At 38.2% G+C, this 16874-nt stretch overlaps 2 protein-coding genes across 3 annotated transcripts; both read left to right on the top strand.

Moving 5' to 3' along the window:
- Nucleotides 1-1187: 1187 nt before the first annotated feature.
- Nucleotides 1188-4915, top strand: adipor1b (adiponectin receptor 1b). The gene is made up of 8 exons (XM_057356802.1): nucleotides 1188-1311; nucleotides 2132-2339; nucleotides 2423-2530; nucleotides 2675-2846; nucleotides 3003-3189; nucleotides 3302-3489; nucleotides 4103-4296; nucleotides 4419-4915. Exons 2-8 carry the CDS (start codon nucleotides 2196-2198, stop codon nucleotides 4545-4547), a joined length of 1122 nt encoding a protein of 373 aa, XP_057212785.1. The 5' UTR covers nucleotides 1188-1311; nucleotides 2132-2195; the 3' UTR covers nucleotides 4548-4915.
- A 987-nt stretch (nucleotides 4916-5902) lies between these two features.
- On the top strand, nucleotides 5903-16858 carry LOC130567786 (kelch-like protein 12). Of its 2 annotated transcripts, none has more exons than XM_057356173.1 (12): nucleotides 5903-6082; nucleotides 8317-8555; nucleotides 11328-11481; nucleotides 11827-12044; nucleotides 12606-12701; nucleotides 12869-12983; nucleotides 13118-13224; nucleotides 13344-13539; nucleotides 13855-14013; nucleotides 14150-14248; nucleotides 14419-14605; nucleotides 15230-16858. In XM_057356173.1, exons 2-12 carry the CDS (start codon nucleotides 8373-8375, stop codon nucleotides 15354-15356), a joined length of 1641 nt encoding a protein of 546 aa, XP_057212156.1. In that variant the 5' UTR covers nucleotides 5903-6082; nucleotides 8317-8372; the 3' UTR covers nucleotides 15357-16858. The 2 variants fall into 2 exon arrangements, with proteins under 2 accessions (XP_057212156.1, XP_057212155.1); XM_057356172.1 differs by having other exon boundaries at nucleotides 12606-12755; nucleotides 15230-16856.
- The last annotated feature ends 16 nt before the right edge of the window (nucleotides 16859-16874 follow it).

Raw genomic sequence — 16874 nt, forward strand, 5'->3', positions numbered from 1 at the left:
ACCGTTTTGAAGGGACATTGCTTCTGCTGAACATGACCGTCCACGACCACCCATCACAACTGTTCCGCATAAAAACCACTCTGCTTACCTGATGTAAATGCTTTCATGGGTCATACACTATGTCTCATTGTGCTATAAAACAACAAACAAAACACTGGAGCTTACTGGATTGTTATTTATTTAAAAACATCTTTATAATTGTATTTGCATACACAAACGTCTTGACTTCAGTTTGTCCAAGACTGAGGTAAATCCTTTTTGGGACATTGTCTAAGCATATCAAAAATTGTTTTTCTTCCAGCCGGGTCACCCTGAACCCCTTCAATGTGAAGTCGGCCTTCAGATCCTTGCGGTGTCTCCCTATGTCCATCTTTTTAAGATCACAAAACTTATTTGGTAAAAGGAGGCAGAGCATTTTCTCATTTGACTCTTTAATAGCCTTCCTGAGACTGTTCAGGGCTCAGATACTCTCCCAGGTTAAATAAACTGAATAGACACATCTGTTTAGTCTGGCTTTCACATAATGTGTCATCATTGTATTCCAGTTATATCAGATTAAACATGAATTATTATCTACGCTAATTATTTTCCATATGCTTTTCTGTTTTTACCTCTTTGTGCCCATCTCGAGATAACTAGAGATAACAGCAGGCAATGTTTTGGATCAAGACTTCAGATGACCCAATCTGTGCGAAATCAGATGTATCTGAACCTGTGAGGAGATGACTCCTACCCCTGTGAGAACTCTAGATAGCTCTGGATCATACACTGTCAAATTTTACATATAGTCATATGGGCACATTGATTTAAATTGCACATAAATTTTGCTAATTGTAAATGCTGTAATTATACTATATACTATAGCACCACTTAAAGAAATATTCTACAGTAGCCTACTTATTTCTCTGATGAATTGCAACAAAATGTTTACAGTAACACTAAAAATGCCTTGTGCTCTTTTTGTAATTTTCTTTTTAACATGCAAGAGTTGAAATTAGGAAATTTCACGTCATCTCACTTTGTTTTTTATATTAAATAAATATATTTGTGATTTTATGAATTGTATCCCTACACTGCCTTACTCAGTGTGTTTTATATGAATCTGACTTTAATTCTTTAAAAAAATGTCATGCATGTTTGTTAAAAGACGTCAGGCTGTTCACTAACTTGGATGACACGCTGTAATTAAGTTATAGTTTAAACTGAATCGGCTGGTTCTACAGGTTTCATAGACACATTATCGAGTCCGACTGGAGGTTGAGTAACTTAGCTGCGTTTATGTACTGACTGACCGACAGCCTGTCCAGCTAGGTAACGTATAAAAAATGATCTATGACATTATAAACCCTAAACTATAGTATTAAACTGCGAACTGTCTTGAAAGCAGGAAGGTAATTAATGTAAATAATGTAAAGTAATGATGTAAAGGAACGAGGAAGTACAGTACAGTACAGAGTATTAGCGTACCAGCTAACTTAGCCGTGTTCGGTTCGACTTTCAATGCTGCACGTTACCCAGTCATATATCAGCTAACATATCTCACACTAAAATGTAAAACAAATGGACACTTTAGGTGTTTTACATTGCCAAACGTGATAATGTGTAAGTTTTTAATGTTTGTTTGGTTAGCTTGCATGCTAAGCTATCAGAACGTAAACCCTTGACAGAAGCAGCTTGATCAGATATCCGAGTCGAAAACAACTCTTATTTTACACTAAGTTTCTGAAGACTGATCATATTAAAACATTTGAAAACCACAAACTAAAACCTAAGACTGTACAAAAAAGGATTTTATGAAATTTACACAGATGATATTAACTGACTCGTTTCCTACGGTTGGAAAATGTGTATATACTATAAAACGTGTTTTAGATTATATCTGGATATATATATATATATATATATATATATATATATAAGTACTCAAGATAAATTAATTTGATTGTCATATTTATCAGACCCTGGTGGGTGTTGAGAGTTATAGCCCCTATTATAACTTAGCTCTACAAAACAAAAGCAGTAGGTATATAAAGTACAAAAACATGCAGCATTTTCTGTCATTTATAAACCAATATTATAATAAAAATGAAAATATAGTTTTTAAATTCCTTTGTTTAATCTGTATCACCAGGCCCAGAGTGTACAGTGGGATAAGGTACAGTAGGAACTCCGGGGAGTTTTAGGTTTGTCTCCCCATGACAACGTGTCACCACGGTGACTGCGGCTCCAAGAGTGATGCAGAGTGGCCGACCTCCGATGATGAAAGAAATATGGAGGACGTGGAGGTCACTGAACTTGGGCCGCTGCTGACAACTCCCAAAGATTCAACTGAATCAAAAGTAAGTCACGGTTTGTTATTGTTCATCACATGCTATAGGAACTTCAGAGAACCGCTGACATGAAGTATGATTTGATTTCACAGGGTGCATCTGCATGTCCTGATGAGGATGAAGAAGAAGGTTTGATGTTGGTTACACTGCCCATGCAGGCGCACCATGCCATGGAGAAGATGGAGGAGTTTGTACACAAGGTGTACTTCAGCTGTCCTCAAAGTCTTTTACTAACAACTATTTACTAAGAGGGCATTAGGTCTTTCACAGTTGCTTTATGTTAAATGCTAAATATAAATAGAGTCTTTTATGAAAGAAACATTTTCTCTTTTTTTCATTACCAGGTATGGGAAGGACGCTGGAGAGTTATCCCATACCATCTCCTTCCCGATTGGCTTAAGGACAACGATTACCTGCTGCATGGACATCGCCCGCCCATGCCATCGTTTAGGGCTTGTTTTGGAAGCATCTTCAGAATTCACACAGAGACTGGAAATATCTGGACACACATGCTGGGTTTGTACTTAAGCACATATATGGAGCTCAGCACAAGAGAACAGCCTTTACACTCAGATTTTGACATGCACCACAGCATTTGTAGTTTTAATGTCAGTCGAACCCTGTTAATATATTTCAGATAAATAAAGCTGTTGCAAAATTGTTGCTTTGCAGGTCTGATATTTTTCTTGTGTTTGGGAACAATGACGATGCTTCGACCGAATGTGTCGTTCATGGCTCCCATGCAGGAGAAGGTTGTGTTTGGGGTGTACTTTCTGGGTGCAGTGCTCTGCCTGTGCTTCTCGTGGCTTTTTCACACTGTCTACTGCCATTCTGAAAAAGTCTCCAGAACATTTTCTAAGTAAGTAACAAATTTCCTAAAGCCAGAGAGTGAAGCCTGACATTTATTGTGCGTGTGCTTGTGTTCCTATGTACTTCATGACTCATTTAGGTGTCATGTTTTTCTTCTCTAGGTTGGATTACTCGGGTATTGCTTTGTTGATAATGGGCTCGTTCGTTCCGTGGTTGTACTACTCGTTTTACTGCTCTCCTCTGCCGCGGCTCATCTATCTCACTGCCGTGTGTGTCCTGGGTGTTGCTGCGATCGTTGTGGCCCAGTGGGACCGATTCGCCACCCCTCGTCACCGGTCCACACGTGCAGGTATAATACTGAATATCTGCCCTTTGAAATGAAAAGTTAATTGCAGACAAGTGATTCTATAATACCCTATATAATAATATGAATGTCAAAACGTGTCCCAGTCAACCCTAATTCACCTTGTGAAAGTCGGTCTTAAAGGGATAGTTTACCCAAAAAGGAAAAATCTTGTTATTTATTCACCCTCTTATCATTTTAAACCTGTATGACTTTCTTTCTTCTGCAGAACACAGAAGATATTTTGAAGAATGTTGGTAACTGAACAACGGCGGTATCATTGACTTGTACGTTGGTTTTGTGTCCATGCAATAGAAGTGAATGGGTTCCGCTGTTGGGTACCAACATTCTTCAAAATATCCTCTTTTGTCCTGCGGAAGAAAGCAAGCCATACAGGTTTGAAATGACAAGAGGGTGAGTAAATTATGATAGAATTTTCTATTTTGAGTGAACGATCCCTTTAACACTACAGTTTCAGAAGCCCTTCAAAAACAAATTAGGCACTAGTAAAAGTAAAATATGCAAAAAAAAATAGATAATATGGATTCTTGATAGGGCTAATCTAGGGAAACATAACCAACATAACATTAACCCTTTAATTTCACATGTCTGTGTTTAGGTGTATTCCTGGCCCTTGGACTGAGTGGACTTATCCCCACAATGCACTTTGCCATAGTGGAGGGTTTCGTGAAGGCAGCAACAGTTGGTCAGATGGGCTGGCTCTATCTGATGGCTACAATGTACATCAGTGGAGCAGCACTTTATGCAGCACGGATACCTGAACGTTATTTTCCTGGAAGATGTGACATCTGGGTAAGACTTTTTATTACATGATTTACTTATTAGGGAATTTTGTTGCCTATAAATGTGAAAAGCAGCATGACGGCATACAATTATTAATGCAACTGAAGTTAGTGTTTCTCTGTGTTTCTCAGTTTCAGTCTCATCAGATATTTCACGTGCTGGTTGTCGGTGCAGCATTTGTCCATTTCTATGGAGTCTCAAACCTGCAGGAGTTTCGTTATGGTTTGGAAGGAGGCTGCACAGATGACTCTATGCTATAAAAAATAAATCCTTACCCTGTTTATTACAAACCATTTGAACTGTGGCCAGTGTCTAGTCACATCACAACAAACCAGGATCCAACACAATAGTCATTTTTTATCCGCATTTTAACATGTATTTGAATAAGAAATGTTTATTTGTTAAAATATTTGAAATGTGTTTTGTTTAGATTTTTCTGTACTATTTTAAAATGGGACTTATTTTTTGTTTATTATTTATTGCAAATCACTGGAATAATCAAACGCCATCCAACATTGTAAGTGTTGAGAGGCATTGAATCAGGGTCTTAGCCCAGACTACTTGCATTGTTTTGAGAAGTTGCCTGACTTTTATGTACAAAGTGCAAAATAAAGATGAAAGCATCATATTTGGGTTTTATTTTAGTAAATGATTAGTATAGTTGTTTTTCCACAAGGTGGTGCTGTGGTAATGTCCTCGACATCTCATATGTGGGCCAATTCCACTGAATAGGTAACATTTGTTGGATGTAACTAGTCAAAATTAAACGTCTTTTACCTTTTTTTGGAAAACAATGAATCTAATAGCACACATTCAAAATGTGTATTGGCCAATCTCAGAAAACTATTTCTGATTTTTAAGTGAAAGATGGATGCATTTTTGTAACAGGACTGAGTTTTTAACATAAAATTAACATACAAGGAATATAGGCACATGGCGAACAATGCAAAGTTCATGGGTTCAATCCCAGGGAATTGCACATAGTCAGAAACAAATGTATAATACAATGCAATGCAAGTCATTTTGGATAAAAGTGTCTGCCAAATGCATAAATGTAAATGTTGAGATTGACCCTCTGCGGTCATAGCTAAAAAAGTCATAAAATATACAAAAAAGAAAATAGGAAAATAACTTTTTGTTATTCACATGGCCTTCAGAAGACCAAGACGATGAAACTTTCTGTTCTTAATGTCTTGTGGAACATATTGAGGTTTTCAGAGGTGAGGATGTGTTAGGGTAACAGGACTGAGTGAAAACCTGGGGACACGGCTAAATATGTAATATATCTAAAATGTTATGAAAAATATATATTTAAAAAAATTAAACATAGATGGAATGTGATATTACACAAAAATGCAAAAACATAAGTATACGTGTAAGTATAGAGTAGAACGTATGATGAGTATAACAAAGTAGTGAGGTCACAACAGATGAATTTCATTGGCAAGTAAAATATAAAGCAATATACATTTTATAAGACGTTTTATAAAATTCTCTTATTCAGGTCAACATCGAAGTAAAAAACATTTTCTGAGTCGCATTCAAAGTCGCTACACGAGCGGTCACGCTCTCTGTACAATGCGCGCGCGCATTGGTGACGTCCCTGTATTTTGCTCGGGATGCGCGCACACGTGAGTGCTCAGAGCTGTTCCTCTCACTGCTGGAGTGAAATTAAATCAGTCACACCTGCGAGGGTCTCCCTGTGATGGGGTGTCAGCAGATGGACAAATAGACCACCGTGAGCTGTCATCTATATCTGATCCGCTTCTATACTGCTGAGGATCAGCTACACGCTGTGAGTTACGATATACACGTTTGTTGGTGTGTTAGCACCATCCGATTTAGTTAGCTTTAGCATGTAAGTTAGCCGTTGAATCACACTGGTGTGGGGTCTAAACTTTCAGCTGATTTACACGATCACCTTCTGATGAAGTTATATAAATAAATATAACAACAATAAGGGTCTAGAAATGATTCATAGAAGAAGAACAGATGGTGTGAGTGACCCCCACACGTACTGAAACTCATTGGCATAATAACACTAATTTACAGAACAGTTGTACAGCATAGCGGCAACTCTTTAAACCATTTTATTTTTTACTGTTATATTATTATAAAATGACGTCAAAGAGTGGGATTGCCTTTGTATCGAGATGATGAAGAGCTTTGCATTTACATTATGCTATTTCGTAAGTGACCCTTTAAGCGTGGGTTCACTTTCACCCCTAAACCAAAGTTTTGTCATGATTTAATGTCGTTCCAAACTCATGTGATCTGATCTTATTTTTTTCCGTTGAGTACAAAAGAGACATTTTTGCTGAATGTGGAATCTTTTATCCATACAATGAAAGTGAATGGTGACTGAGACTGCCAGTCTCTATCATTCTTTCGAACTTGTTTTGTTAAAAGTTAAATCACCACCAGGGCGAGTAAATGACAGGGTTATTTTGGGGTGAACCAGTCTTATCTTTTTTATTTCTTTGGTCTTTAGTTAACGTTGGTGGTTATATTCACTTCAAAAATAAAAATTCTGTCATCATTTATTTACCCTGGTGTCGTTTAAATCCTTTATATAACTCTTTCTTCTGTGGAACACAAAAGAAGATATTTTGAGAAATGTCTCAGTGATTTTGTGTAAGTACAATGGAAGTCAAAGGGGGCCAGTGTTGTTTGGTTACCAACTTTTTCAAAATATCTATTAAAAAAAAGAAAGAAAGGCATACAGGTTTAGAATGACAAGAGGGTGAGTAAATGAGCTGGGTGAGCTGTCTCTTTAAATTATGGGACAGGCCATGGTCTACTTTCACATCTCACTGTTGTCAAGACATTCATTTTATACTTCACTGTCACTGATGCTTAAATTGTTTAGTTGTCCTCATAAAATGTAGAGTTTGGAAAGAAAGACTAGCTTAATCATGATTATGCAGGCTGACAATAATCAGGTTTTTTCCTGGCTCAAAATGAGGCTAAGGTGGTGCCATCCTGATCTTGTACACACACACACGTAGGCCTACCGTACCTTTAAGTGGCTTAACCAAAGTGACTGAGTTTGACATATTAAAATGTCAAAAAGTTCTAATAAAATTAGATAAAAATGACAATTATTAAGTTATATAAAACATTACTTTTATTCAACCAAACAGAAATGTTTTTTAATCAAATAAAGCTTTTTTTTTATTTCAACTAACTTTTCAGCCCACAATAGCTAACTGAATAAGTCTTTCTAAATGAGCAAAGCTCATTCACATCTTTCATTCTCTGTGGTTAACTTTAAATGATTCAAGGATCTCTTATATTCGCTAGTGACTGAAGTTCAATGGTTTAAATGAATCGGTTCAAATGAGTCATTCGTGTGCGAGTCGTTCTGAACACAATGTGCGTTCATACTGGCGAACTCGCTGTGTACAGTATACGCTGATTCAACGATCCAACTGCACAGCTAAAGACATTACAATGATGTACGTCATGTTAATTTAATAAATATCAAGAAATGAAATGTACTTGGATGCAAAACAAACAGCCGTGAAAACACGGCTCTCACTAAATCCTTGGTGTTTCGAGTCTGACGTCATCACGCAACAGTGCGCAACAGTGTTTTTAAAGCGATTTTAACAATCAAAGGTAGTTTAGATGGTTAGAGTAAGGTTAGGGTAAAGGTTTCTTAAGACTTGAAACACCAAGGATTTAGTCAAAATCCTTGGCCGCCTCCAATTTCTCTATGCAGGAAATATAATATGTGTGAATAATGTGTGTGTACACACAGATAAAGTTTTGCGAGCCGTCTGTTTATATCGTTACATGTTTATGGCAGTTCTTGGAAATTATTTCTATTTTGGAGTTTAACTGATACAAATGTTACATGTAAATTGTAAGAATATGGGTACACATTACAAGTTAGTAGATAGATATATGTGTGTACAAAATGTATACAACATGAGACTGCTTGGTTTTAGTTTTGAGTTTGTTGTATAGATGTTTGGGATTACCTGTGTTATCTTAGAGTGGCAACTGCTTGATTTTGTCCTATAGAAACCATCATCCTGCAGTGCCTGAGGTTTTGTTACCCTACCCCATCCCCTGTCGTCATGGCGCCCAAGGACATCATGACCAATTCGCATGCTAAATCCATCTTGAATGCCATGAATGCCCTAAGAAAGAGCAACACACTGTGTGACATCACTCTGAGGGTGGAGGGCACAGATTTTCCAGCCCACCGCATTGTGCTGGCCGCCTGCAGTGATTATTTCTGTGCCATGTTCACGAGTGAGGTAACTAACAACATTTATATGCACATTGACATGGTTTTGCTAGGCAATGTTAACACAGCAATCTGTTCATAATTCTTGCGTGTGATCATACCGCCCTCAGTCAGGGCACATGTGAGCCTATAATCTAATTAATGTCAGGGTAAACATTTTTGCATAATGGGAAAGCTACAGAGTAGCTTTGGAGCCTTGTCTTGGTGGTTTCAACACCACCATCTCTTTCCACTATCAACTTCGTAGCATTTCTGCTCCTTCGCAGTAGGAGGCTCTTTTTCTCCAATATGTTGAAGCTTAGTGAATGATGTTGAAGAACTAGTTCAGTAGGTCTGTCTCAATACCCAGGTGTGGTGTGCAGTCTTGAACGATTGCATATGCTTTACCAAATACCAGAGGTGTAAAGAGTACCTGAAAACCATACTTAAGTAAAAGTACAGATACCTTGCAGTGAAAATTACTCCATTACAAGTTACAAGTCACCAATTTCAAAACGACTTGAGTAAAAGTCTTTGAGTATCTGATTTGAACAGTACTTGAGTATTTTACTCATACTGAATGTAGGCTCAAAGCAGCACTAGTCCTCAACACTTAAGAGACATGTCAGTGAAAAACTAGAAACAGTCGATTCGTGAGGAGAGCAATCGCATTTATTTTCTTAAATCATAATAAGACTGAACACCTCAAAATTGCAACAAATCATGGCCGACATCATAACCTACTGTACGTCTATTACAAACACCCAAGTCTCATTTAAGCTCAACTGCTCATAAGTAAACCAAACTCCTTCAAAAAGGTCTCTTCAATATAACGGATAAATAAAGTAATGTTAAGTAGAATTAAAAAGTCAAAGCCTTTTTGCACTGGACATGCTGGTTTGGGCCTCATGGCCAGCTGCAGTCATGTCCTCATTTCACATACACTGTTATTAGCCCTTACCTGCCATTTCTACAGTAATATACTGTATTGGCAACACTGTTGCCTGCTAGTTACTGTAGGTGTTTTACAGTAAACTACTGCAATGGCTGTTTGAAGATACATTATAAAGAATCTATTAACGCACTTAAGTCACACAGTCTTAGATGAACACGTGTAAATAACAGATGAACACAATAAATCTGTCAAGATTTCACCAGAGGAGAATTAAACACAAACATCAATAACATCTTCACATATTACAGACACCACTTTCACTTTATTTCTGTCATCTGTGTAAGATCTTATTGAGATTGAACTCTAGTTCATAGTGGTTCAATTATGTTTTAAGTCACCATTATGGCGATCAGTGTTTGCTTTGGTTGGACTCTTTGACTTTCTTGTAGCTTTAAAATGTACACTTATACAATAACACTGAAAGGGACTTTACAGGAACCGCAACTTTATGTTTGCTTAGTAACTGAAGATACATCTGAAAGAATTCAATCATTAAATAATAATAATATAGCATTTAAGATTTATTAAGATATGTTTGGTAAAGTGATCACATGTTGTAATGGAAAGATCTCTGTCAGAAAATCTTTCTTTGCAATTGAGACACAATTAGACACTTGACATACAAACCTCATCAATGGTGACAAACAATCATGAATGAGTTTTGTACTATGTACCCAGGATGCATTGCAGCATGAAGCTGTTCAGTTGATTGTCACCATTGTTGAGATTCATACGTGGATTGTTCATTTCTCTGTGTCCGACTCATTCTATAGGTTAATATTTTGTCTATATAGTGTGAGAGCACTTTTGAAAATTGAAATACTAAACATTCTTTTTACTGGTTTACATCACTTCATGGCAATAGTCCCACCACATGGTCAAATTTTGAGCAAACATGTTTAGAGCACATTTAGGAAGATTTAGTTTTAAAAATAAGAGCTTTTGTAGATGTGTGACCTACAGTAACTAGCTGGCAACAGTGTTGCCAATATATTACTGTAGAAATAGCGGGTAAGGGCTAACCGTGTGTAAACCGCCAGCGATTGACTTCTACCTGATACTGCACTCATATTCATATAAAGAAGCCATGTTGACAAGTTTTTGTAAGTTAGAGCAAAATCCACAAGATTGTAGTGCCTTCATTGCCCTGTGAATGGCAATATTAATTATAAGATAGGTGTCATGCAAAATGTAATGTGTAACTGCATTAGTCATTACAAATGTAGTGGAGTAAAGAGTACATATACTTGTTCAAAAATGTAGTTAAGTAGAGAGTAAAAGTTGCTAATATCTTTAATACTCAGTACAACTACAAAGTAGCCAAAAAGATACTTAAGTAAAGTAACTAAGTACATTTACTCCAATACTTTACACCACTGCCAAATACCCCTTCAAGTGTACTAAGCATAAGTATTTTTTCAGACCTTTTTCATGGTCTTTGCAAGTCCAGTTGCATGCACGTACACTAAGTGTGGATTTTGGGACATGCTACTGTAAACAAACAGAGATGCTCCATGTACTTTTTTTTACAGAAAGTGTGTCAATCATTAAATGTTTCACTTTTGTGTTTTCGACAACACAGTATTTACATTTATGCATTTGGCAGACGCTTTTATCCAAATCAACTCACAGCATTATACTATACATTTGTATCTGTTTATGTGCAATCCCTGGGATCGAACCCATGACCGGAAAGCATTTAACGATTTAAAAATTACAGTATTTTTTTCCATTTCCTGAAAAACAGCAAATTTGGACATCCAAGGTTTTGGAAGGACAGCGGCGATATTAGGATAAAATTAATACATTTTATTAAACAAATAAAAAAAGCTATCTCCTTTTGTGTAGCTTGCTGAAAAAGGGAAGTCCTTTGTGGACATTCAAGGCCTGACTGCATCCACCATGGAGATCCTGCTGGATTTTGTTTACACAGAGACAGTGCTGGTTACTGTGGAAAATGTGCAGGAGCTGCTGCCCGCTGCCTGTCTGCTGCAACTAAAAGGTAGATAAACACAAAGGAAACCCAATACACCATTTATTGCATTATATGAATACAAGCAGTACAGCGTAACAGTGGTCTGCTGGTCATAATAATGTTACAGCTGTGTTAATAATCTCTGCTTGTTTGTTGCCGTTAGTGCTTTCATATTATTAAGAACAACCGCATCATGTCTAAATATAAACCACAAGTAAATGTGAAAATCTTAAATGTAAATAAGAACACAAGGACAAACCTCCATGAAATGAGGGGCAAGTGTTGTCCCAACCCACAGCCCAGTTGAAGAAGATAAAACCTAAAAATCCAACCTGATGATGCGTAATTTTTGTTGGTGTATGTTTTCCGCAGGTGTCAAGAGAGCCTGCTGTGATTTTCTTAACAGTCAGTTGGATCCATCGAATTGTCTGGGAATCAGAGACTTTGCGGAAACGCACAACTGTCTGGACCTGATGCAGGCGGCGGAGCTCTTCTCACAGAAACACTTTGCTGAGGTGGTGCAGCAGGAGGAGTTCATGCTGCTAAGTCAGAGTGAGGTGGAAAAACTTATCAAATGTGACGAGATCCAGGTGAGATCACCTGGACCGGTCCCCTAAACTTTCCCATGTACATATTACCTTATCGGCATCAAGCTGCCATGTTCTTTATCATATCTAAGTCTAAATAGAGTGAAACAAAGATTATTATAGGGCATGCATTACATATCTCCTGGATTCTCCTGGTTGGACATTATTGTGTGACCGTAACATACTGTTTTGCTTTTACTGTAGTCTGTAATAAAACGCATATATTGGAACATGCATGGCAAGTTTCATTTTTTTCTTATATTGATATTTATATAGCCACAAATTGTAATAAAGACAACTAAAAATGCAAGTGCAGCCATGTTTCCCCATCTGTGCTTTCTTTGTGCCCACACATACTCCTTCAGACTGAAACACCTGTTTTTTATGTTGTCAAATTCCTATTACTCTGCAAGGTCCACTTATTTTCAAGGTTGTAATTACAACTATTGGAACATATAGTTACATGCAGAAGTTGCAGATTTAAACATCGCATTAAACGTATGCTGCAAAGTTCTATCCACTATGCACTTTGTGTGTGAGTGAATCAGAATTTTGTGTATGTAGGTTGACTCGGAGGAGCCTGTATTTGAAGCCGTTCTGAATTGGGTGAAGCACAACAGAAAGGAGAGAGAGCCGTACCTGCCCGATCTGCTGGAGCATGTGCGCATGCCGCTCCTCACCCCCCGATACATCACAGATGTCATTGACACAGAAGTCAGATTCTGTCTAACAAATAGAACACACAAATGTTTCTATACGGGATCTGTGTGGTTTTAAATAAATGTTATCTATACGTTGTATTGAACGCATGTTTGTGTGCATTTCAGCCCCTGATACGCTGCAGTTTACCATGTCGAGATTTGGTGGATGAAGCAAAGAAGTTTCACCTTCGGCCAGAGCTGCGCAGCGAGATGCAAAGCCCTCGAACCCAAGCAAGACTCGGTCTGATGCCTCTGTGTGTTTTCAGCATTTAGACATAAAATTATTTAGGGATCCGACTCAGACTTGCTTAACTTGTTCAACTTTTGTTGTGTAACCTCACTAAACCTCTTTCTGAAATTTGGAATGGGTTTTAGGTGCTAAAGAGGTCCTTTTGGTTATCGGAGGATTTGGCAGCCAGCAGTCGCCCATTGATGTGGTTGAGAAGTACGATCCTAAAACCAGAGAGTGGAGCTTTCTGCCTGTGAGTTTTTACATGGACCATTTCCATTCACATTACCCGCATGTCAATGGCTAAATTTGGGTTTTGGGGGAAATTAGGTGTATTTTTCCTCAAATCAACAATGCACATTTGTGTTCTAGAACATTGCAAGGAAGCGACGGTATGTTGCCACTGTCGCCCTCAATGATCGTGTGTACGTTATTGGTGGGTACGATGGGCGATCGCGGCTCAGTTCAGTTGAGTGTTTGGACTACACAGCAGATGAAGATGGAGTCTGGTACTCTGTCGCTACAATGAATGTGCGACGAGGCCTCGCAGGAGCGACTACCCTTGGAGGTACAATTTTTACTATGACACTTACCTATTTTATGTGTTTTTTACAAATCAAATGGTTTTGTGTCTGTAAAGACTTGGAGAGACCTTGTACTGTAAGTGAGCATTAACACACAAAGCTGAAACTAAATCAGCCGAATAGACAGGTTCAGCGAGTCAAAAAATATGTAGGTCCGTTAAATATAAAACACAGTGATTTCCTTCAGAGAATGTTCTCTGGTTAACAAACCGCCTCTTGTGTCAATTGTCATGTTGGTATTCTGAGATCTTGGCTAGCTCTTTTTGTTTCTTTGAGTGTGATGATTTTTGTATTTACAGATATGATCTATGTTGCGGGTGGATTCGATGGCAGCAGACGTCACACCAGCATGGAGCGTTACGACCCAAATATTGACCAGTGGAGCATGCTGGGAGACATGCAGACTGCCAGGGAGGGAGCTGGGCTTGTGGTTGCCAGTGGACTTATTTACTGTTTAGGTAAAATTCGAAAGTTATATTATTTTCCATGACTCAATGACGATGGTTTCAGCCTGTTTGTGCTGAAAAACAATTTATCCATCTTATGCAGACGTGCACTTAGTTGTGCGTTAACATGTTGTTGTTGATGATGCAGGAGGTTACGATGGTCTGAACATTTTGAACTCTGTAGAACGGTATGACCCTCATACGGGGCACTGGACCAGTGTCACTCCTATGGCCAACAAACGCTCAGGTATGCTACCATGCATATTTGTTTTAACTTATCAGCACTGTTCTTGAAGATGTTACAACACATTTTACAAATTTTGTAATGAAAACATTTAAGTGAATATTTGGGGAAAATTCTGTGAACGGATATGAGTTTATAGCATAAGTCCAACTGATTTCATTTGTTGGTTGCAGGTGCTGGCGTGGCTTTGCTGAATGATCACATTTATGTTGTCGGAGGATTTGATGGAACGGCCCACTTGTCTTCAGTAGAGGTCTATAATATCCGCACAGATTATTGGGCCACTGTAGCCAATATGACCACTCCACGCTGCTACGTGGGAGCCACTGTGCTGAGGGGCCGACTTTATGCCATTGCAGGGTGAGATGTAGCATTATGAACATAATACGCCCTTTTCACATGAAGTCACGCATCTTCCGTTCTGCTGCGAAGCAGTGTATCGTTACTTCCGCTAACACTCCAGTTCATAAAGTGGCGGTAATGCACCTATAAGCTGGTTTGCCAACCGCCAGTAAAACTCAAGAAGAAGTTGCTTCCGCTAGCGCCTCAGAATGGAGTTTACCAAGTCCCTTGCACATCTGCCACAAAAACGGCTAAATGATGTACGTCTTGCAGACAAATTTTTGCTAACGGCAAGATCAAAGCTAGAGAAAGGACACAAATTCTTTGTTGAACAGGACCTGTTTGATTATGAAGGTAAGTGTTTTGTTTTCTTTTTGTGTTAGCAAAGGTGCTAGGATAAGTACTTGAATACATGTTCTGTCAGTTTTTTTCACTGTTGTAAAATTCCTGCACGATGGCAAAACGGAAGTTCTTCTTGTTTGTTGCGAGACGGATGTTATGATACACTGCTTTGCAAAAAGGCGGAAGTGACGTCATTGTGAAAAGGGCCTATTCTCCACTCTTGTGGAGAGTTGATAAGATCTTTATTAATTTCAAAAAATCAATGAATCCTCTGATTTAACCATATATTTTTCTCTAAAGATATGATGGTAACTCATTGCTCAGCAGTATTGAATGTTACGACCCTGTGATCGACAACTGGGAAGTGGTGACTTCAATGGCCACACAACGCTGTGATGCAGGCGTGTGCGTGCTTAGAGAAAAATGAGCGGTGATGGGGGGCTAAAACAGAGTTGCTTGATACCTGGATGCTGGAATCTGCACTTCACTGCTCAGCGGAGCATCAGAGCTGATTACTGGCCTTTTTATGGCTCCCTCCTCTTTTTGGACTCAAGTTCTGTTGCCAACCTGAGATGTTAGCTGATGTTTTATCTTAACAGTGAAAAGCTATGATGTGGTCAAGATGTGTGTTTTGTCACCATTTTCCCCTTCATACAGACTGGGATCTTTCTCACAGAACTGGGTCCTCTAAAGTGCAATATAATACTCGCAGAAAAGAGACAAGCGTGTATATGCCTTACTGCTCATGTGACTGAATAGTGACTGACTGACTAAAAGAGAGAATATTACCAGAATCATCGGAATGTGAAGACGCAGGTGATTTCTGTGATTTCTCTCATTATCTGTAATGTCCGTTATGACATTATTATCTCTGACAGCTCTCAGGTTGCTGGGGCTGTGCTTATTGACTCGAACCCTTTATCAATGTGCCTGACGTACCAGGGATATTTCATTATCATGTACAGAGCCATCATAAAGATGCCACAATGCCAGTGTGCTGGTGTTTTATATGTTTAACAGTGTGAATCTGAATGAATGAGTAAATCTAGCTCTCTCAGTGAAAACTGATCTTACTTTGTCTTATAAATACTGGAATATTGCAATATTGACCTATGATTATGAATGAAGGATGACTTGCATGGTGAATGATGTTCTGCAGTACATTATTGATGTGGTATGTTGTTTTAATAGTGTGATTCTATGATAAAGACAATAAAGGAAATGTCTGTTTATCATGTAAAGAAACCGAAGGGCGACAAACCAGACTTGTTTGTGCGTAGATACTAATCATACAAATCAATATTAAGTTCCATGTTTGAAATGAAGAATTGTTAGTACACATTGTGCCGTAATACTCACCTGAATTTTCTAGTAATGTAATAACTTTCTGTGGTAAAATACAGCACTTTTCTCAGTTGTTTATAATGATGGTATACTTTATGATGGATAACTCTTTAGGGATCAAGCATGAGTGGGTACTCCCGAATGCTCAAGTCACCATGAAATTAAACCGGAAAGTTCTAAGTGTTTTACATAGTGTTGCGGTGATTATTATAAATGATTTATCCGTGCACACCATTATTTTTTCAAAATTCATTTGCACTTGTAATCTTTAATCAAAAACATTAAACTCCTCTTCCCCTCTCAACAACAACTCTTCACCACATGACGTCAGAAACAAAAAAGAAGTAGGACTATAATCACTGTCCAATGGCCAGGCATTTTTAGCCCTCCCCTCCAGGCCCAACTTACAACAAACCAGTCAAAAAGGGAAGGGCAAAATAAAGGCCGCCCTACATTTTTTCAAATTTCAGAAGCAGTTGCACTCGGATATACGTCACGATACGGAAAATAAAAAACTTTATTACCATCGTATTTGTGTGTTTTTTTGTTAGTGCCAACTGTACAGCTCACCTACGTTTCACTTTATATCTTAGGAGTTTAA

This window comes from Triplophysa rosa, linkage group LG17, assembly GCF_024868665.1.
Source record: "Triplophysa rosa linkage group LG17, Trosa_1v2, whole genome shotgun sequence".
Lineage (NCBI taxonomy): Eukaryota > Metazoa > Chordata > Actinopteri > Cypriniformes > Nemacheilidae > Triplophysa > Triplophysa rosa.

What these genes read in the sequence shown, in the direction of transcription:
- adipor1b (XM_057356802.1), top strand. Translation starts at nt 2,196, where the DNA reads ATGACAACGTGTCACCACGGTGACTGCGGCTCCAAGAGTGATGCAGAG. An exon ending in AAGATTCAACTGAATCAAAA is followed by an intron (nt 2,340 to 2,422) that starts GTAAGTCACGGT and finishes TTGATTTCACAG; the next exon opens with GGTGCATCTGCATGTCCTGA. An exon ending in TATCTGGACACACATGCTGG is followed by an intron (nt 2,847 to 3,002) that starts GTTTGTACTTAA and finishes GTTGCTTTGCAG; the next exon opens with GTCTGATATTTTTCTTGTGT.
- LOC130567786 (XM_057356172.1), top strand. Translation starts at nt 8,373, where the DNA reads ATGGCGCCCAAGGACATCATGACCAATTCGCATGCTAAATCCATCTTG. An exon ending in TCAAATGTGACGAGATCCAG is followed by an intron (nt 12,045 to 12,605) that starts GTGAGATCACCT and finishes TTGTGTATGTAG; the next exon opens with GTTGACTCGGAGGAGCCTGT. An exon ending in AGGAGCGACTACCCTTGGAG is followed by an intron (nt 13,540 to 13,854) that starts GTACAATTTTTA and finishes TTGTATTTACAG; the next exon opens with ATATGATCTATGTTGCGGGT.